At 34.4% G+C, this 22,723-nt stretch overlaps 1 protein-coding gene across 1 annotated transcript in view; it reads right to left on the minus strand.

The window, feature by feature from the left end:
* The window catches only part of SLC25A21 (solute carrier family 25 member 21), a 762,825-nt gene that overhangs the window by 72,234 nt on the left and 667,868 nt on the right, over nucleotides 1-22,723 (minus strand). The window contains exon 4 of the mRNA XM_069082271.1: nucleotides 18,411-18,477. Within this exon, the coding sequence (XP_068938372.1) occupies nucleotides 18,411-18,477 (67 nt within the window). The remainder of the gene's footprint in view (nucleotides 1-18,410; nucleotides 18,478-22,723) is intronic.

Here is a 22,723-nt window from a genome sequence, read left to right on the forward strand (position 1 = left end):
AGAGAGAGAGAGAGAGAGAGAGAGAGAGAGAGAGAGAGAGAGAGAGATTTCCATTTTAAGGTCTCATCAGGGTGAAAGTGGCTATGGATTGTTGAACATTATTGCCAGAGGACTGCAAGGTATGGAAGGTGCTATCATGCTAGAAAGGTTTCAAGTCTGGTCCCAGGAACAGTCTGTGTTTCCAAGGAGTGATGAGTTGGACACTTAGTATTTAATTCTTTGACCTTGAACACCCATGAAACAGAGATATCTATGTATTTATAAAGATAAATATAACTATATAGATAGATCTACACATATATGTGTGTGTATATATATATATATATGTATATATAATATCCATTCACATTCATATATGTTTGAGAATTAAGCATTAGGTATCTTTATTTACCCCTTCTCCCCACACCCCCACATACTTTATGTGTTATCTCCACCATTAAAATGTAAACTCTGCTCTCACAGGTACTGTCCTCCTTGTATTTGTTGTATTCTTAGTATTTACCACAGTGCCTGGCACATAGTAATCATTTAATAAATTTTTGCTGATTTGACTCCAAAGTAAAGCCTATTTACTAGCTTGTGAAGGCAACTTCTTTTTTCTTCCTTGGAAATACTAATGTTAATTATTATCTCCTTGGAAGCCTAATCTACAAAAGATAGAATAAATCAATACTAACAAGAAAAAATGCAAAGATGGCATCAATATATTTTTATTATTAATTCATTTTCAACAGTAAAATAAGGCCTTCTAGTTTGAAGGCTAATTGGACTAAAATGACATATTAATGTATCATTATGTTCTGACTGTCTACTATGTGAAAGATATTACACCAGGTATCAGACAAAAATATTCTTTGTTTGTTATTAAGTTTTCATCAAAGAAAACCCTGGAAGGCTCTCATACAAGAATATGGTTATTTAAAATTTAAGTTTTTTTTCCAAGTTACACTCTTTACTTTTAATGACCATTTTATTACCCAGTAAACTATGTCTTAACTTTGGGATTAGAATGGCTCTTATATGAGATTGCTTAGATTTGTAATTTTTTTTTAAAGCTAGCTAGTTAGCTAAGGCTTTTTATTTAGCACTTAATATGTGTCAAGCACTGTGCTATGGGCTAAGAATATAAGCAATCAGGACTGTCCCTGTCCTCAAGGAACTTACATTCCAAAATGCACTTGAGAAAAAAAGAGGGGAGCAGAGCCAAGATGGCAGAGTAGAAGTACAAATTTTGGATGGGCTCCCACTCCAATCCCTTCCAATACATGTAAAAAAATGACTCTAAACAAACTTTAGAACTACAGAAACCACAAAGTGAAAGAGAGAAACAAATCTCCCACTGAAGAAAGCCTGGCAGGAGGAAAGGAAGGAAGGGTCTATTGCAGTGAACTGGGAGCTGAGCACAGTCCCATGGGAGCAACCGGTTCTGGCCCCAGGGAGGCCCTGACAAGCAGTGGCCAGAACAAAGTTCAGGAGAGGAAATCATCAGCAGCTGTAGCGGTTTCAAGACTTCTCAACCCATAAACACCAAAGACAAAGTAAAAGGTCAGTGTGGAACAGTGTGGGAACAGGGGGGGGGGGGGGGGGGATGGAAGAGCTCAGTCTGGCCCCTGCCACTGGGGCAAGAAGCAATCAGAGGCATGGCGGCTGTGCAGCCTCTCTGCATAGCTGCCTCAGGAGCTCATGGGCAGCAGATTGTAGGAGGACCAAGCAACCATTCAAAGGGTAATTGCTCTTGCTTTAACCTGCTTCGATCTGGATTGTGTGTGGTCTTGGGTGGTAGTCCTGGAGTGAAGAATGCCAGTGTGACAGAGCGTGTGGGGGCTGTAGAGAGGGCACCCTCCTAATAGCTCTGGCAGCTGTGAAAACCCAGAAATTTGGGACAAAACTCTCTCCACTGTGGAAGCAGAGTTTCACTATGGCAAAGAGCTCAAAATTCAAGTAATTAGGTGGCAATATGAGCAAGCAGAGGAAGCACAAACAGACCATAGAATCCTTTCTTTGGAGACAAAATTGATCAAAGCATGGAATGGGAGGAAGAAAGCAATGTCAGAACTCCTGCATCAAAAACCTCCAAGAAAAATATGAACTGATTACAGGCCATGGAGGAGCTCAAAAAGGATTTTGTAAACCAAGTAAGGAAAGTGGAGGAAAAATTTGGAAGAGAAATGAGAAATGTGCAAGAAAATCATGAAAATGAGTCAACAGCCTGCTAAAAGAGACCCAAAAATGCATCGAAGAAAATAACACCTTAAAACAATAGACCAACTCAAATGGCAAAAGAGGCCCAGAAAGCCAGTGTGGTGAAGAATGCCTTAAAAAGCTGAATTTGCCAGATGGAAAAGGAATTTCAGAAACTCACTGAAGAGAATTACTCCTTTAAAATTAGATTGTAACAACTAGAAGCTAATGACTTTATGAGAAATCAAGATATTATAAAACAGATCCAAGCAAATGAAAAAATAGAAGGCAATGTGAAATATCTCATTGGAAAAACCCCTGACCTTAAAAAATAGATCCAGGAGAGATCATTTAAAAATATTGGACTGGGATGGCTAGGTAGCGCAGTAAATAGAGTACCAGCCCTGGAATCAGGAGGATCTGAGTTCAAATCCAGCCTCACACACTTAACACAAAAACTAGCCATGTGACCTTGGGCAAGTCACTTAACCCCAACTGCCCACCAAAAAGCAAAAAGGAAAAGGAAGGCAAGAAAAAAGAAAAAAAGATTATCGGACTATCTGAAAGCCATGACCAAAAAAAGAGCCTAGGCACCATCTTTCAAGAAATTATCAGGGAAAATTGCCCCAATATTCTAGAACTAGATGGCAAAATAAAAATTGAAAGAATTCACTGATAGCCTCTTGAAAAAGATCCCCAGAAGAAAAGTTCTAGGAATATTATAGTCAAATTCCAGAGTCCTCAGGTCAAGCAGAAAATACTGCAAGCAGTCAAGAAGAAACAATTTGAGTATTGTGGAAACACAATCAGAATAACACAAGACCTAGCAGGTTCTACATTAAGGGATTGAAGAGCTTGGAATATATATTCTGGGGATCAAAGGAGCTAGGACTAAATCCAAGAATAAACTATCTAGCAAAACTGAACATAATGCTACAGGAGAAAATATGCATGTTCAGTGAAATAGAAGATTTTCAAGCATTCTTGATGAAAACAAAACAGCTGAACAGAAAATTTGACTTTCAAATACAAGAAGCAAATGAAGCGTGAGAAGGTAAACAGAAAAAAGAAATCATAAGGAAATAATTTAAGTTGAACTATTTACATTCCTACATGGAAAAAACAATAATTGTAGCTCATGAGACTTTTCTCACTATGAGTATAATTGAAGGGAATACAAATGTGTGTGTGTATACGTATGTATGTATAAGAGGGTGTATGTGTATATAAATATATGTATGTGAGTGTGAGCATAGGCATGTTCATGTATACATAGACAGAGGGCACGGGATGAGTTGAATATGAAAGGATGATATCTAAAATATAAAATTAAGATGTGAGAGAGGAATTTATTGGGAGAAGGAGAAAGGAGGAGATAGATTTGGGTAAATTATCTCATATAAAAGAGTCAAGAGAGAACTGTTACAATGGAGAGGAAGAGCAGGGAGGTGAAAGGGAATGGGACAATGTTATTCTCACTGAATTTGGCTTAAGGAGGGAATAACATACACATTCAATTGGGTATCTCACACTACAGGAAAGTAGGGAGGAAGGGGATAAGAGGGGATATGATAGAAGGAATGGTAGATTGGGGGAAAGGTTAGAAGCAAACATTTTTTAAAAGGGATAGGGTGAAAGGAGAAAATAGAATAAGTAGGGGGCAGGATAGGATGGAGAGAAATATAGTTAGTCTTTCACTATGTAATGGCTATGAAGTGATTTGGGTGATTATACATGTACAACCTATATTGAATTGCTTATCCTCCCAGTGGGGGTGGGTGAGGAGGGAAAAAAGGGAAAAATCTGGATCTCAAAGTTTTAAAAATAAATGCTTAAAAAATTGTCTTTTACATGCACCTGGGAAATAAGACATACAGGCACTGGGGTATAGAAATCCATCTTGCCCTACTAGAAAGTTAGGGGGGTGATGGGGGAGGATATAAGAGAGAACAGATTGGGGGAAGGGGTATTCAGTAGGCTTGCTATTTTGGGTGGGGGTAGGGGAAACATGGGGAGAAAAAATTGTAACTCAAAATCTTGTGGACATGAAAGTTGAAAACTAAAAATAAATAAATATTTTTTTAAAGAAAAGAAAAAAGTGTAAGCTGGAGTTCAAGTCTCAAAAGTAGAGCACAATTAATCATCACTTCCATTTCATATTGGTAATTTTTTTCAAAATGATTGATAACAAAGGATTCTTAAAAATCAAACATGCCATATTATTGTATTCAATTCACATTTGATGCTAATTGATGAAATAATTGATGATTTAGAAAATGTTATAGTCAGGTAATCATTTCCCTCACAAATCCTAAAGTAAATATCTATAAAGTGAGCATTTTCATATATTGTGTCTAAAAACTAGTTCTGTCCATCTGGCAAGTAGGTACTTAAATCCAAGTCATACTTAAAAAGCTTACCACATGCCTTAACAATTTTCAGGTAAAATATACTTGAAACAAGATGTCTGGTGCCCAGACACAATGTATAGTTGCCCAAAAGTTCATCTGTTAATCATTGTTCTGGGAGCATGCTGTTCCTGCTATATCAGTAGAAACTAACTCAGTTTGGTAAACCTCAACTATTTTTTTCTGACTACAAAGAGTGCTCAACTTTGATAAATTTCAATCCCCTGAAAGTTCAAATTCTTTACCATATTTAGTATCGAGAGGAACTAGACCAGGAGAATAAATGTTACAATTTATTTTATTTGTTTGTGGAAATTTCTGTAGAGATGAATATATTACTTTGCAGAGACAATGCAAATTTTATTTTAAACAAGAAGTCTGCCTTGTTTGATTATCTGGGTATCTTTTATCAATGAAGCAGTTACATAATTCAATTCAATCCTTTTGTTTACTTTGGTGTACTTTTTCCCCAGATTTTCCACAGTAACTCAGGTCATCATGAACAACTTCCTCCTGAGGTAACAGTTAAAAAATCACAAAAACTTAATAATTTGGAATATGTAAAGATAAATTAAAGTATTATTTCAACATTTTCATTGAGGTCCAACCCTGAGTCAAATGATGTTATTACTCTTTTAATATAGTGCAAAACTTTTTATATGTTCATATGTATGTGTATTTTTTTCTTTTGTCACTCCTCTTCATAACCTTATTATATTTCTGGGTAGCTCTATAAACTAAACTTCCAACCTTTTAATGATAATGAAATTTTCCTATTTTTTCCAAATCTTTTATTATCACTATTGTCTGTATCTTTCTATAAATTTGTTTAAAAATTTTGTTGATGATTTCTATTTTTATATCAAAGTCATTTAAAGATGTTTGTTCTCCTCTTCCACCTCCTACCTGAAACCCAACCCATGGAAACCTTGCTTAAAGTAGTTAAGCAAAATTAAAATAGTGACCATATGTAACTCAATGTTTAACATTCTGTCCATATAGTCCTCTGTATCACCAAGGAAAAAAAAAGTAATTTTCTCTCATTTTTTCTGGGACCTAGATTGGTCATTATTATTACAGACTGTGGTCTTATTTTAATGTACTTCTCACTTATATTATTCAATTCAATAATGTGTATATGTGTATGTGTATATTCAATAATTGTGTATATTATTTTCCTGGTTCTGCTACTTCAATCTGCATTCATTTATACAAATCTTTTCATGATTCCCTAAACTCCCTATATTGATCATTACGTGTGGTTTTATATTCCATTTGCTCACGTAAAAGCTTTTCAATTCAATGTTACAAAACTCTATATTTTTTCTTTTATAATTGCCTGCATTGCTTATTTTGTCAAGAATTCTCCTCCAGGAGCATAGAAGAGGGATCCTTGGAGGGGAGTTAGGCTAAGTAATAGGAGGGTTAAGTAGTGGGTAGAAGTACAATGGAGAAGTCAGGAGGGATAGGAAATAAGAGATATGCACAAACATAAAAGCAAAGATCAGGTGTAGAATTTGTTAGGCAAAGCAAATATTTATATATGTGTATATATGTATATTTGTATGTATATATCTATATATAAATATATCTGCACATATTTATAGCCTTCTGGGGGCAGAGGAAGAAGGGGAAAATAAAACCAAGTAAAAAGTTTACAGCAGAGGACAAAAGAAAACATATAAGAAAGCAATGAAAAGATGGACAGCTCTCAACACAACATGTAGTATACAGGCTTTCTTAAAATGAAAATTTATTGTTATATATTTTAAATCCTCTCTTATGTTCTGCTATGCCCATGACATACTTTTTTTTCTTAATTGATATTGAAATTTCAATATTTTGGTTTATGATATGTTTCTTTTTCTTTTCTCTGTTTTGTATTTGACTTCTAGTGTTTGAGTCAAAAATTTAAAAAAAGAAAGGAAAAAACTAAATTACACATAAAAAAAGTATCCTCCTCCTTTTGAAGAGGATTTTGGAACTGTGTTCAAAGGCTATAACTTGTACATATCCTTTGGTCCAGCAATATCACTACTAGGTCTCTATCCTAAAAAGATCATGGAAAAGGGAAAAGTTTTTACATATACAAAAAGCAGTTTCTTTTGTGGTGGCAAAGAATTGGAAATTAAAAAGATGACCATCAGTTGGAGAATGGCTGAATAAGTTGTGGTATATGATTGTGATGGAATACTACTGTGTTACATGAAATGATGAGCAGGATGGTTTCCAAAAAACCTGGGAAGATTTACATGAGCTGATGCTAGGTGAAATGAGCAGAGCGAGGAGATCACTGTACACAGTAAGAGCAGTATTGTATGATGATCAGCTGTGAATGACTTAGCTATTCAGCAATAAAATGCTACAAGATGATTCCACAGGACTTATGATGAAAAATACTATCTACCTCCAGAGAAATAACTTATGGGAGTCTGCATAGAGATTGAAGCAAACTTCTTTTGCTGTATTTTCTGGGTTTATTTTTGGTTTATGGTTTTGTTTTTGTAATATAGCTAATATGAAAATATGTTTTATATGACTGCACATGTATAATATATCAAAATGTTTGCCTTGGAGAGAGGAAGGAAATTTGAAACTCAAAACTTATTTTTAAAGATGTCAAAAATAGTTTTTACATATAATTGAGAAAATGTAAAAGCATTCTTTAAATTTAAAAAAATAAAAGAATCCCCTCCCCCCACAATTGGGAAAGGTATATAATTTCCTTTTCTTCTAAAATATGATATCCAATATTGGGCAATTCATCCTTTTAAAATTTGTTATACTATAAATGTTCTTGTTCCCTCCTTATCAATCAAACAATGCACAGTGCTAAAGTTTGAAATGTGTAAACAAGATGATTTATAAAATTTGATTGAAGAAAAAATTTGGTGAAGAAAAAAAAGTATGTGACTGGCTAAAACAATCAGTTATGCCAATTGATCCTATATATAAAGTATCAGTCTATCAGTGAGTTCAGTACAGAAGGGTTCAGCCCAGCATGGATTTCATCCCAGTGGATGATATTAATTTTGGAGCTGAGGATTCCACTTTGAACCAAGCCCTAGGGAGAAAGCTGCCCATGAAACCCTCTCCACCACTAAGAGAGCTGCTCTTAATGTTTTAGAACATATAAATTCTTTTCCTTTTCCCCTTATAACCTTGGGAAACAGACTTGGTACTGATATTGCTGAGTCAAAGGATATACATAGTTTTAACACTCTTTGGGCGTAATTCCAGATTGCTCTCTAAAGTGGTTGGATCAGTTCACAGTTCTACCAACAGTGTATTAATGTCCCAGTTTTACCATATCCTCTCCAACATCTACTGTTTTCCACTTCTATCATTTTAGCTAATCTGATAGGTATGAGATGATATCTCAAAGTTGTTTTAATTTGTATTTCTTTAATCAACAATGAATTTTTATATGACTATAAAATTTTGATTCCTTCACTTAAAAAACTGCCTTTTCATATATTTTGACCTATACTTAATATCAGTTGAAGAATGACTCATATTGTTATACGTTTGACAAAGTCTTCTATATATTTAGAATGAAACCTTTACCTGAGAAACTGCTACAAATTTTTTACCCAATATTTTTTGCTTTCTTCCTAATCTTGGCTACATTGCTTGTATTTTACAAAACCTTTTTAATTTAATGTATTCAAAATTTTCCATTTTATATCTCACAATGCTCTCTATCTTTTGTTTATTCATATTTTTCCTATCAATAAGTCTGACATGTAATATGTTCCATGTTCTTATCTTTTTAAATTTTTTTCTTTTCAAATGCTTTATTAACTTCTAGTTTACATCATTCATTTCCGCAAGATTTTGAGTTTAAAAATTTCTCCCCGTTTTTTTCCCCTACACACCATCCCAAAATAGCTATTCCACTAGATATTCCCTCCTCCAATCTGCTCTCTCCCATATCTTCTCCCATACTCCCTCTGACTTTCCAGTAGGGCACGGTGGATCTCTATATGCCCCATTGCCTGTATATCTTATTTCCCAGTTACATGTAAAATAATATCAATAATAGTATGTATATATATAAGCATATATATTTTTAAATATTTTATTTTAAGCTTCGAATTCCAGATTCATTCCCTTCCTCCCTTGTCACTCACCCTTACTGGGAAGATAAGCAATTCAATATAGGTTGTACATTTTTAGCTATGCAAAACATTTCCATAGTGGATATATTGTAAAAGACTGATTATATTTCCCTCCCTCTTAACCCACCTCCCACTTGTTCTATTCTCTACTTTGATCCTGTCTCTTTTCAAAAGTGGGTGCTTCCACCTTCACTCCCCCCAAGCCTGCCCTCCCTTCCATCATTCCCCTTCTCATCCCCTTACCCCCACTCTCCTGTAGGGTGAGATACCCTATTTAGTGTGTATGTCATTCCCTCCCTAAGCCAAATTCAATGAGAATAAGGTTGACCCATTCCCTTTTGCCTTCCTGTTCTTCCCCTCCATTGTGACCATTTTCCCTTGCTTCTTCTATATGAGATAGTTTACCCCATACTATCTCTCCCCATCTTCTCTCATTATATTCCTCTCTCACCTCTTAATTTCACCTTTTAAGTATCATCCCTTCCTATTAAATTGGTCCTGTGCCCACTATCTATATATAACTGTACACATATATGCACACATTCATATATACATCCATATGCCCATACACCCTCCTATATAGACATGTATGTATGTGTATATATATGTACATATATATATATATACACACACACACACACGCATTTTTATTCCGTACTACTCTGATACTGAGAAAAGTTTCATAAGTTACAATTATCATTTTTCCATATAGGTATGTAAATAGTTCAACTTTGATAAGTTTCTAATGATTTCTTTTCCCTGTTTACTCATTCTTCTCTTGCTTCTTGTATCTGAATGTCAAATTTTCTATTAAACTTTGGTTTTTCATCAAGAATGCTTGGAAGTCCTCTGTTCCACTAAATGACCACATATTCCCCAGAAACATGATACTCAGTTTTGCTGGGTAGGTGATTCTTGGTTTTAATCCCAGCTCCTTTGACCTCTAGAATATCATATTCCAAGCCCTTCGATTCCTCAATGTAGAAGCTGCCAGATCCTGTGTTATCATGATTGTGTTTCCACATTATTCAAATTTTCTTCCTGGATGCTTGTACCATGTTCTAATCTACTTATGATATCTCCCTTTATATCTAGGTCACATATCTATTTGACCTTATCTTGGTAAATGGTGTATGATATTGGTCTAAACTTAGTTTCTGTCAGACTACCTTCCAGTTTTCCCAACAACGTTTTAGCAAATAGTATACTCTTATCCCAAAAACTTAAATATTTGCATTTGTAAAACAAAAAGTTACTGGAATCATTTACTACTGTGTAGTTCATCTACTCTGTTCCACTGATCCACATTTTTATTTCTTAGCCAGTACCAGACAGTTAAAATTTTGTTGTTGCTGTTCAGTCTCTTCAATTGTATTAAACTCTGTGACCCCATTTAGGGTTTTCTTGGCAAATGTACTGGAGTGGATTGGCATTTCCTTCTACATTTTACAGATAAGAAAACTAAGACAATGTTAAATGGCTTGCCCAGGCTCACACAAACTGGTATCTGAGGCCACATTTGAACTCAAGTCTTCCTGACTCTAGCCTGGCACTATCCACTGGACCGTCAGACTATCTAGCTGCCTAGTTTTGATATTTACTATTTTTAAAATATATTTTAAGTTCTGCTACTGCTAACGTTTTTAATGTTTTGATTAATGTTTAAAATTAATTCTTTTGATATTCTCAAACTTTTGTTTTTCCAAATGAATTTTATTATTTTTTTTCTAGCTCAATAAAATACTTTTAAGGTAATTTAATGGGGATGGTATTTAATAAGTAAATTAGGTAAAGTTATCATTTTTTCATATTACCTCTACCCACCCACATTCAATTAATATTTATCCAATTATTTAAATCTGACTTTACTTGTATAAAAAGTGTTTTATAATTATGTTCATGTAGCTCCTGGGTTTGACTTGGCAAGTATTCTCCCAGGTATTTTCTGCTGTCTTTGCTTATTTTAAATGGGGTCTCTCTTGCCATCTCTTCTTGCAAGTATTTGTTGGTGATGTAGAAATGCTGATAATTTGTTTTTTGTTTTGTTTTGTTTTGTTGCTTTTTGGAGGCAATTTGGTGTTGAGTGCCTTGCCCAAAGCCACATGGCTAGTTTTTGTGTTAAGTGTCTGAGGCCGGATTTGAACTCAGGTCCTCCTGATTCCAGGGCAAGTGCTCTACTCACTGCACCACCTAGATACCCCAAGAAATGCTGAGAATTAACCTGGGACCTGTCTATTATCTTAGAATATAGAGACTGGAGAGGCAGAATGATATACAGGAGAGAGCGCTGTCTCAGGAGTCAGAGGACCTAGTTCAAGTCTGATGTTTACTATCCATGTGACCTTGGACAAATCACTTACCCTGTCCCCCAATGCCATGAGTCTCAGTTTCCTCATCTGTAAAATGAAGAGCTTGAGTTAGGTGGCCTCTGAGATTCCTTTCAGTTCTACGACTTTTTGATGTCTTTGCCATTCAAAGAAGCCTTGCTGATTCCTCTCTGGATGTCAAGAAGCCTACATAATTATGAGTAATGATTTGTTTCTATGATTTGTTGTTTGATGCACACATTCTTTAGGATTGGATTATTTAGTTTTCAATGACTTTTTAGCCTTTCTTTCCATTGCCCTTTGTTACATGTAATTTTTATTGCATCATGGTCTGAAAAAGTTGCATTTAATATTTCTGCCTTTCTGCATTTGACTGTGATAATATTTCCTTGTCTTTGATTTCTGCCACTGACCCTTTTGTGATATATTGTTATAATCTCTTAGATAGTATTTTCTTTTGGATTTTTGCATCCATATTCATTAGGGAAGTTGTTCTATATCTTTCATTTTCTGTTTTTGCTCTTCCGTTTTTGGTATCAGCACCATATTTATTTCATAAAAAGAGCTTGGTTAGAGTTCTTTTTTGCCTATTATTCAAAAAAAATTTTAATATTGGAATTAGTTAATTTTTAAATAAAAATTTGATAGAATTCACTTGCAAATACATCTAGTCTTGACATTTTTTTCTTAGGAAATTCATTCATGGTTTGTTCAATTTCTTTTTCTAAAATATATTTATTTAGATATTCTATTTTCTTTTCTGTTAATTTAGACAGTTTATATTTTTGTAAATATTCTTCCATTTTTATTAAATTTTTAAATGTATTTGAATATAATTAGGCAAATAATTCCTAATAGTTACTTTGATTTCATCTTCATTAGTGGCATATTCACTTTTCAATTTTGATACTAGTGATTTAGTTTTCTTCTCTCTTAGATGTATAGTCATTTGTGTTTCAAATTTATCTACTTATCTTTAGCATTCAAGATTTCCTCATCTGTATTTATTTTGGGCTTGTTTATTTGTTGGTCTTTTAATTTTTCTAATCACATATTTCATTCGTTAATACTCCTTTTTTTTTTTTCTATTTTTAGGGATATAGTTTTTTTTCCCACCTCTGAGAACTGTTTTAGTTGCATTCCAAAAATTTTGACTCATCATTATCATTTTATTTAATGCTATTGTTCCAATGTTTTGTTATTTTGTTTGTTTTAATTTGGTTAGGATTTCCTTATTAAGACTTTTTTAGGCCTATGTTTTTCCTTGTGTTGCCTATATTAAGAACTATTTTTATTACACTATGCTTTACAAAAAGTGTGCTTGGAATTTCTGGGTTTTTATGATTATTTGCAATTCCTCTGTGCTGTAAAATGTGATCTGTTATTGTAAAGGTGCTTCATTTTGCTGAGAAATATACACACTCATATACATACATATGTATATAAAGCATATGTGTTTGTATATAATTATAAATATACACATATATCTTCTAAATAGGAGAAAGAGACAGAGACAGAGAAACAGAGAGACAGAGAGAGGAAGAAGGAGGTCCCATTCAGAAGATACCATAAGTCCTTTTTCTATAAATTCTCCAATGGCTTATTCAGTTCTGTACTTTGTATTTTGTTGATATTTCTGTTAGATTTCTTTAGCTCTAAGAAAGAAATATTAAATTCTACCACTATTATCATTCTACTGTTTTTATCTTTGTAAAATTCTTAATTTTTCTTTTCCAAATTTAGTGTTTTGCATTTGTTGTATTTATGTTTTATATTGACAACAGCTTATTTGTTGTTATTAAAGATTTTTATTTTTGTTTTGTACTGCCTTTTGCAGCAACCATTTTTGGGGGACTCATCTGATACCATATGTAGTAAATTTTATTCCAGACTCTTATTTTTATTCTGTGTATGTCTTTTTTTAAATATGTTTCTTCCAAATGACAGGTTGTACAGTTTTGTTTTGTTTTTAAAGCATTATTTATTATTCTACTATTTCAGACAGGTCCCAGACATACTTCACTTCATTCTCCACTCCCCATCATCTTCTCTCCAGCCTCTTTTATCTCAGAGGCAGTGACTGTGCCCAGGAGGTTTTTAATTCCTTCATTACAGAACTTTTCCCTATTTGTTCTATTTGTACTAATTGGTGAGTGCTTCACCTGGCCTACTATTTCAATCTGGTCCCAGACATGCTTAGTTTACTTATTAGTTGCCAGCCATCTTTTCATTAGCCTACTTGCTACCAATGATTGTGTCATGGAGATTTTAACCATTTCATCTCAAGAAATTCTGCCTTATGTTCTGCTGTGCTTATTAGTGAGTACAATTCTTGGCCCTTTATTAGAGGCATATTCCAGCCATTATCAATTTCTTGATGCCTAAACCAAAAACCATGTCCCAAACAGAAGTTCTGAATTCAAACACAGCCTCAGAAAGTTATTATCACTTAAACTCACTGGGACTCAATTTCTTCAAGTCTAAAATAAAAGATTTGGACTTGATAGCTTCCAAGGTCCCTTGTGGTTCTAAATCTATGGTCTTATAAACTTATATTCTTTTGACTGGTAAGTAATTCACCCAGACCACTATTTTAGGTAGATTCAAGCTATATTCCTTTTACTCTCTACTCCCTGGCTGTCTTTTCAATCAGTCAAAAATATATTTATTTCTCTAAATTTTTTCCCCTCACTTGTACTTTCTTTCCTTCCCCTCCAGCTCTGAAACTATGATCAAATGAAATTTCCCATTGCCTCTGGAAGGTGTCTCTTACTCCCCTTTTATCCTTATTCATCATCCTTGCAACTTTCCAGATCAAAATTCTCCTTAAGTTAGAGAAAAAAGGAAGGAATTACCTCTAAAAACCAAGTATAGAGAAGAGTTCACCACCAATTCCCAAGGTTAGGCTTCAAAATTACATCAGCATTATTCGAAGTATTGTATACAGTATCCCTTCAGTCCAAGGATGAGGTCTCTATCTAAGGGGAAGCCCCAGGAAGAATGAAGGATGCTCTTATACACACTTCGTCCTTGTGACTGGTCTGCAATAGAATTGCTTTCAAATTCTTTGTAGCAGAAAGGGATGTTAATATTGCTATTAGGTACAAAGCCACTGGTGAGTAGCTTTGAGTGTCCCTAATAAGAGCATAAAGTCTGGCACTTAGTACACACTTAAAAGATTATCATTCTCTAGTGTTCCTACCTAAGGAATTTTTTTTAACATATCTAAATTCTCTCTCTCTCTCTCTCTCTCTCTCTCTCTCTCCCTCTCTCTCTCTCTTCCTCCCTCCCTTGTGTGGATTCAGTTGGAATTATTCTATATTTGGTACATAATTCTTATTTTTTACTTTGAGGAGAAGGTTTGAGAATTAATGGGTACTGGAGAAAATATCCAGTCTGTCATCTTGTCAAACTTTCTTTAAACTGGTTTTACTATCTACTGCTTCTCTTTCCATTATGAGGTGAAACTAATAATATTCTGTCTTCATCCCTAAAGGATTTTACAAGTGATTTCACATTCTAAACTAGCAGTACCCTTAGCTGTGATATTTCTCAATTAAGTCAGGTGTTTGTTAATTAAGCTGTTTTTTAAGCAATTGGGGTACAGTAACTTGCTCAAGGTTACACGGCCACTTTTTTTGTATGTGTGTGAGTGTGAAGTAGCTGAGGCAGGAACTGATCCCAGGTCTCCCGACTCTGGGGCTGGCACTCTTATTCACTGCACCACCTGGCTACCCCAAGCTGTTTTTTTTTAATGATTTTTAAGTGACAGAAAAAGCCTCTTGGGATGTCTACTTGGGATAACTACTCCAAACAGTTTGGACTCTATGCAAGGGGAAAACCAGAATAAGAATGTTTACTCTTTAGATTATTACATGAAGTTAGATGTGTATGATTTATAGAGCTCATCCTTTTCTCTTTTTCTCTGCCTCTGTAGCTTTTCTTATGGGCTCCAAGTGGAGTCTTGATTATGCTTTTCCTCATTGAATTCAGTCTGTTGTTAGCTCTCCATGTAGAAACTGCTGTCAACTGCTGATATCTGGAAAACTTTGCTAGGATAATGATGAAAAATTCCAAATCCTTTTATTCTCCAAAGTTCATTAGGTCTATATCCAGTAAAGAAGTGGGGAGGAAGAAAATAAGGTTGAGGCCAAGCTGCTCTCCTTTCCCCTAAGTAATTCCTTCCCTAGGACTTAGTTAGAATTGCCCTCCCCCAGCTCAACACTCACTCTAATCTCATGGGTTTTGAACTAGTTCCCAGTTTTATATAAGCTTCCTGCAGCATAACCAAGTCCTAAACCAACTGGAAGAGACTTTTTGTTGGCACCATTCCACCTCATTTAATGACTTTCAAGGACTTTTTCCAGTTAACATAAAGTCTTTAGTTGATTAAGGTATGGTCTTACCTGGCCAGTGTATCTGGCCAAGTATTTTAGATATCAGACTTTTATCAGAGAAACTGCTGCCAAAGATTTTTTCTGTTAGTGCTTTCTCTTCTAATGTTAACTGCATTGCTTTTGTTTAGCTAACATCTTTCTGATTTTATTTAATCGCAAGTGTCGATTTTGTCTCCTGTGATCCTTCCTATCTCTTGTTTAGTTAAGAACTCTTCTGCTATCCATAGTTATTTCCTTCCTTCTCCTCTAAATAGTTATGATATAAAAAGATAGATAGATAGACAGACAGATAGATAGATAGATAGATTTCATATATACATATATAGCTTGTGTGCTGTATAATGTGAGATGGTCTAAAAACTTAATTTAGGACATACTGCTTTCAGGTTTTTTTAAATCAAACATAGAATTCATACTTGAGTAGTCTGGGTCTTCTGTTTTATCCTACATTATGCTGCTATTTTCAGTTGTCTCAGTGTGATGAGTACCTAATCCATTTCATTAACCATTTTTTTATATTTTAAATATAGTTTTGATTATTACCTCTTGGTGATATATTTAAAAATATGGTATTTCAAGGACAATCCTCTTTTTAAAAAAAATATGTCTACCAAGGAATTTTTACCAGGAATGTGCAAAAGTTCTCTCTTCCATTAAAGATTCATTTTCCCCAGTATAATTATCTTTAGTTTTGCAGGGTGGATTATTCTTCATTGCAACCCTTTATTTACTCTTTTGAAATATTGTATTCCAAGAATTTCTCTCTTTTCTAGTCACAGCTGCCAAGTATTATATAATACTGAGTGGTGTTCCTTGTTGCTTGAACTCTTGTTGGCTGCTAGTATATTTTTTTTCTTTCTCCTGGAAGTTCTGTATTTAACTATAAAAATAATAGTTTTCAATGGAGTTTTGTTCAGGATTGGATTATTGGATTCTTTCTATTTTCACTATTGACTTTCTAATTTTCTATTTTCATAGATGAATTTTTGAAATATGGTAGTCAAATCTGTTTTAATTTTATTTTTTCATCATTTTTTTCATGTAATCCAATGATTCTGTCTCTGATCTGTTCTCCAAGTCAGCTGTTTTTAATAGCATGTACTTTATAATTACTTTTACCTTTCAATTATTTGATTTTGTTCTAATGTGTTGCATTAAGAGGTATTTATTATTCTTCCAATTCTTTGCTTCAGAGATTTTATTTCTACATTTTAACCTCATTTCAAATTTATTTTTTATCTTATGTAATCTTTAGTCAGTCATTATTTTTAAAAATTATTTTGTAAGCTTTTATTAATTCTTCCTTCCACTCACTGCTTTACTCTCCCCTCCACATGCCTACAGAACAATAAATAAATCTTTCACAATAAATAAGCATAATCCAGAAAACCAAAGTCCCACATTGACCTTGTCCAAATATGCATTTACATTCTGGACATGAAGTAATTTTTTTATCCCAAATACTTAGCACACCATTAAACACATAGTAAGCACTTTAAAAAGCTTGTTCATCCATCCTCTATAAATTCATTTATTCTGGCTCCAAATCTAGTCTGGTGTTACTTTTGAAAGAATATTGATTATTTTTTATGGATTCATTTTGTGTTCTTTACTGAACCTTTTTTCCCATTTTATTTCTGTATTGATTCTCTGGAACATTTTAGGAAAACCATCACGTCATCTAAAAATCAGAATAATTTTGTCTCCTCTTTGCTGATATTTATGCCTTTAGATTCTTTCAATTACCATGCTGCTGCCTCAAGTATTTTTAGGATCATGTCAAATAAAAATGTCAATAAGGAATATATTATATAGCTATTACTAAAATTACTACTATGTGCTTTTTATTAATCCTCTTTTTTAATCATATGAGAAAACAAAATCCTGTCATGCCTATGTTTTTTAGGTGTTTTTAGTGTAAATGACTACTTTTTTCCTGCATTCATTTATATAATTATGTAATACTGCTTTTCAATATGATGAATAATGTTGGTTATTTTCCTAATATTGAACCATTCCTTTTATCTCTGAAATAAATTCAATGAGCTTCTTTATAAAACATGTCTGAATAGAAAAAAATGGTGGTATATAAGAGATGTTGTAGCAGTACAAATCACAATTAATTAAATATGAAGGAGTAAAAATGAATTGAGGATATCACTGTAGTTGTGAACCTGGGTGGCTGGGGATATAATGTTACCCTTCTCAGTACTAGGAATGATCAGAAGAAGGAAAGGTTTTGGGAAAATGTATCTTCTCATTGCTTTTAGAATATTTATAAATTTCATTCCTCCAAGGTCATGGTGTTCTATGATTTCCAGCTATATGGCATCACTCAGAGAATATTAGTATTAAAGAAATGGTCTTTTGCAGCAGTGCATATTTGAGGATGATTAAAATTACTACACAAATTCTCAAAGATGATGCAACAAACATAATGATGAACAAAATTAATGGCCTGACTGCCTGTTTCATTTACTTTATTTTCTGGTATGGATAGTTAAGGATAATGTCTGTCACAAAACCTCAGATTTCCCAGCATTTAGCATGGTGCCCAACACATAGTAAGGGCTTACCAGATGCTGGTTGACTTGGGAGAAATGGTTGTTGTGATTCAAATTTAATCCAAGGGAAAGATTGTGAGGAAGTGTGTTTGGAAGGAAAGTATCCAAAAGGAAAATTGGGAAACCTGGTATCTAAACTGCTGCATAACAGTGCTACTTATTAACAAGGCAATAAAATTGCTTGGAGAAATAAAGAACTTGAGAGCTGCTAAATATACTTCAGAGAGGGAGGAATTATAATTCAAGGTTTACTATAGACTGTTGGTGTTAATTTCAGGGCCTTGAAAATAATTCACTTTACCTCAAGGACCCACACACAGAATGTTGAGAAATACTATAAAATGCTCTGCTGCCATAAGTGTCTCTATTATTATGGAACTTGTTTTCCAGAGGTAAGGTATATAATGCTTACCTTCACTGCTCTTTTTGGTGTTTCAGCCAAGATGGGTGGGAGAATTCCTTTGTAAAACCCAAACAACCTGTTAGGGATGAAAGCAAAAGATTTTCTTTTAGTTATACGTAAGAGAAATACAGAAAAGGCAATTTTGCCTTTGCTTTATGGATAAAAACTCCTAATCCTAAATCATTTCCAAATATTCAGGTTACCATCAGTAATAATAAAGTCTCCTTTTGTATTAGTTGAGAAGCAGAAATGCTATGAATCCCTCCTTTACCAGCATCATGACGCTACTGAGGTAAAAAATATGACATTGAACTTGAAAATGTCTTACCAGTAAAATTTGATGAATACAAAGCTTCATCTATCTTTGTTTAGCTGTAAAGAAAATGCTCCTGCTTATTAATTTTCTTTTCCAAGATGTATAGTGGATATATAGAATCATAGTTTTAAAGCTGGCACAGATCATCTAGTCTAACATACTCATTTTATAGATTAGAATATTGAGGATCAGAGTAATTAAATGACTTTCCCAAGAAGAAACAGGTAGCAATGAGTGATATGAACTCTGAACATAGGTATTCTTTAAGTAAAGGGTTCTTTCTATTGTATATATAATACTGCAGTAAGTAAGGGATTGAGCCCTAAGCCTCATTTTCACTAAAAGCAACTGGATGAATTTGTTCCAGCTCAATAACTGGGAGAAATATAACTTCAGAGAATCTCTTTTTGATGAATCCCTATTTTTAAAAATCTCCAAGTCTTATAATAATTCATTTGGTGATTAGAAGGTAAGTATTATGGTGTTGGTTTTAAATTACTAGTGGGGGAAGGAGAAGAACAGTTGCTGTTAAGTTCTCCTATAAGATAAGAAGATCCATGGAGAGGAGGAGTAAAGTGATGGCTATGTTTGGGGACCTCAACTCTACAAAAAGGTTAATCTATAAAAAGAACTAACTAAAAGAATGACCATTCATAATTGCTAAATTGATGGTTAATATCTCTACTTCTTTCAAAATTTAAGGATTTTGAAGTCTGAAATGTTTACATGTTTGTTGTATTTTCATTCTGAGTTTGAAAAGTTCATATAAACAATATTTCTTGGGTTGCCTAAATGTTGTTTAAAAGAAAAATATATTTACAAATATAAAAGAATAATCCAAGATGGAATTACAAAATTCATTCTTTTTTTTTTTTTTTTGAAGCAATTGGGGTTAAGTAACTTGCTCAAGGTTACACGGCCAGTTATTTCTGGGTGTGGTGCTGAGTATCTGAGCCCGGGATTTGATCTCCAGGTCTTCTCAACACTGGAGCCAGTGCTCTTACTCGCTGTGCTACCTGGCCACCCCACAAAATTCATTCTTTAAATTGCATTTGTATAATCTTTAAAATATGTCTAGGGGTGATTGCTTTTATTTCTGATAAAAGGTGGTCTAAATATCTGATCTTTGTATAACACTATATAATTTACGAAACATTTGTATTATTTCATTTGATCTTCAAACTCGGTAAGATAGGTAGTACAGATATTATTATCAGTTTTATAGATAAATAAATTGATAAACTGGTTAAATGGCTTACCCAAGGTCACATAGCCAATAAAGGTAGAGCTGGGATTTGAACCTAGCACTCACCATATATAAATTTAGTGCTAATATGATGAGTGTATGAGCAAATAGTTCCCTGATACTGGCCAATTATGTACCAATTACCTTGATTCTGCTTATGTCCAAGGGCCTAAGACACTGAGATGTGGGAGACCTCATTAAATTGCTCTCTGTCAAGCTTATGAGGAAATAGAGAAGGCATTCATCCATCTACATGGTTTGGTTTAAGGAGCTCAGGTCCACCAGGTTTGTTTTGTCACAATTTTCTAGAAAATTGTATTGAATGGTGCTTTTCCAAATAACCTGGGTACTAAACATTATTTTTTAAACTGTACAACACAATGATATACAATTGTACAAATGTACAATACAATTTATTTACTATCATTTAAACTTAATTCTGAATTATACAAAATAGTGATAAAAGATCTGTTTATGATAGAAGGAAGAGGGAATTAGAGTTCCTCTTGAAGGTGGATAGAATTGAAAAAGGGAAGTGAGAGTATGCTGAATGAAGTTTTAAATGGCAGTTTGGTATAAATATGAAATACATCTGAGATCACTGTTTTTTTTTAGAAACTTATTTAGACCTTTTAGATGTAAGTTACTACCCCATATATAAAGATATGTGAATGGTTTGGTTGCTGAAAAGGGTAGAAAAAGAACATTTGCATGAGGAAAACAAAATACACTTATGAAAAGATACAGTCTTACAGAAAAAAACGTAGGGGGAAAAACCTCTTATAAGGACTAGATAGAAAGCAACCCCTCAGATGAATGGAAGACAGAGCAATGACTGAGATAATGATGGCTTCAGAGAAATGTAGTCTATCAGTTCATTAGCATGTGGATATTTTTAGATTTTAAAAAGTTATAATTGTCAAAAGCATTGATTGCTGATTGGAGAAAGGCTGGAGCAGTTGCTGTAAGCTCATTGGAAGAGAATTGTATCCTGCTGTTCTGTAGTGACATCTATAGAGTGAAAGAGGGGAAAACTCTCTAAGATCGTATCTGGTTAGAAATGGAGAAACAGAATAGAAAAGACAGGCTTTGCATCTGTTTTTCTGTGAGACGAGAAATAGAATCAATTACTTTTTGTAGATAGGAGGAACTGGTGTTTTGTGGCCATAAATTTAATAGATATGAGTTTCCTTTAAAATTGCCCAGAAGGAGCCAAAGAAAATAATCACTGGGAAGAATACATTACTGGGAAGATACTTCTAATTTAATCCATCCATCCCAGGGGTTGTGTTCAAAGAAAAGTGGGCAACCATTTTTTTTCCTTTCCTTTGGAAAGCAATGACTGCTAGATGAGTTTCAAGCACCCCACCCCCAACCCCACTAAGATCCAGTGGCTTTGTATTACCTCCAGGGTAAAATATAATCTCCTCTATATGGCATTTAATGCTCTTCATAAACTGGTCCTTTCCTCCTTCTCTTGTCCTCTTATACCTTCCTCCTTTCTATATATTCAGCAATCTAACTATACTGCCTTACTTGTACAAGACAATGCATTTGCTATCTCCATGGCCTTGCTCTGGGTAGCCTCCATTCCTAGAATACTTTGTCCCTTCATCCTACCTCTTAGCTCCCCTGGCTTCCTTTAAGACACCTTTGGCAGAAGGCCTTTCTTAATCCTTCCAATTGCTAGTAATGCCTTCTCTGAGATTACTTTCCAGCTGTTGTGTAATATATCTTGTGTGTTATTTGCATGTCGTCTTCCTCATTACAATGTGAGATTTTTGAGGGCAGGCACTGCTTTTGTCTTTATATCTTCAGCACATAACAAAGTGCTTGGTACATAGTAAGTGCTTAATAAATGCTTGTTCTTGGCCTTGGAAAGAAAGCTACACCCCAGAAGAATAGTTAGCTACTAGGGAACCTATTCTTATATGGAGGAAAAGAGAATGAGTTCTCCAGGCTTGTACAAACAGGGCTCAGGTTCAGGGATATTTTGCTAGCCAATACCATCTGATGCTTATGTAACCTGAACACTCTGGCTCATTATTCCAGTAATCAGGCTGCTAAATCCACCCTTCAGGGTTCTAGGGCATCCTTAGGCATGGGGGGATTTTCTTTTCTCCATCATCATCAGCTAGAGACCCTACATGGTTGTGTCTCTCCCCCTAATCCCCTTTGTTAGGTGCTTGTAACTAGCTTCTTAATTCTACTTAATCATTTACCATTGATTGATATAGTAAAGATGATATTCACTTCAAATATATAGCAAGAATAACATTTAAAAAACACATTTTCTGCAATACCTTAAGGCATATTGTATCCCATACCACCTTGGTCTCTGGGGAGAAAGTAGTCTCAATTTACCTTAGTTCCTACACAGCACTGGTCCAATAAATTCATGTTTAGATGTGGCATGACTGCCAGATGAGATTGAGTCTCAGTTACCACCTGATTGGAATCTCAAATGTCATTTTCAAAAGTTGCTTCTTTGGGCATCAATCCTGTGCTCATTGCAAAACCTGGCCTGGACTCTGACTCCCATATTTCTGTGGCTCCCTTACTCAACCTTTCAAAATTCCCAAGGTAGAGGCCTCTCCCTTCACCTACAGCGAGGAAAAAAAAAACAAGGACAGAGGCCTGTTTCTCAAGGTCACATCACTTCCAAGGGGTGGTTTCATGCTTTCAGCATGGTTTTTCACCAGAGACCACAAGTGAAAAAATCCCCAAGATCCCCAGAAGTGAATGAGGCATAGAAAGATA

The sequence above is a fragment of the Petaurus breviceps genome, unplaced genomic scaffold (genome assembly GCF_028583685.1).
Source record: "Petaurus breviceps papuanus isolate PSGF00001 unplaced genomic scaffold, PetGlider_PUasm1.0 164, whole genome shotgun sequence".
Taxonomy (NCBI): domain Eukaryota; kingdom Metazoa; phylum Chordata; class Mammalia; order Diprotodontia; family Petauridae; genus Petaurus; species Petaurus breviceps.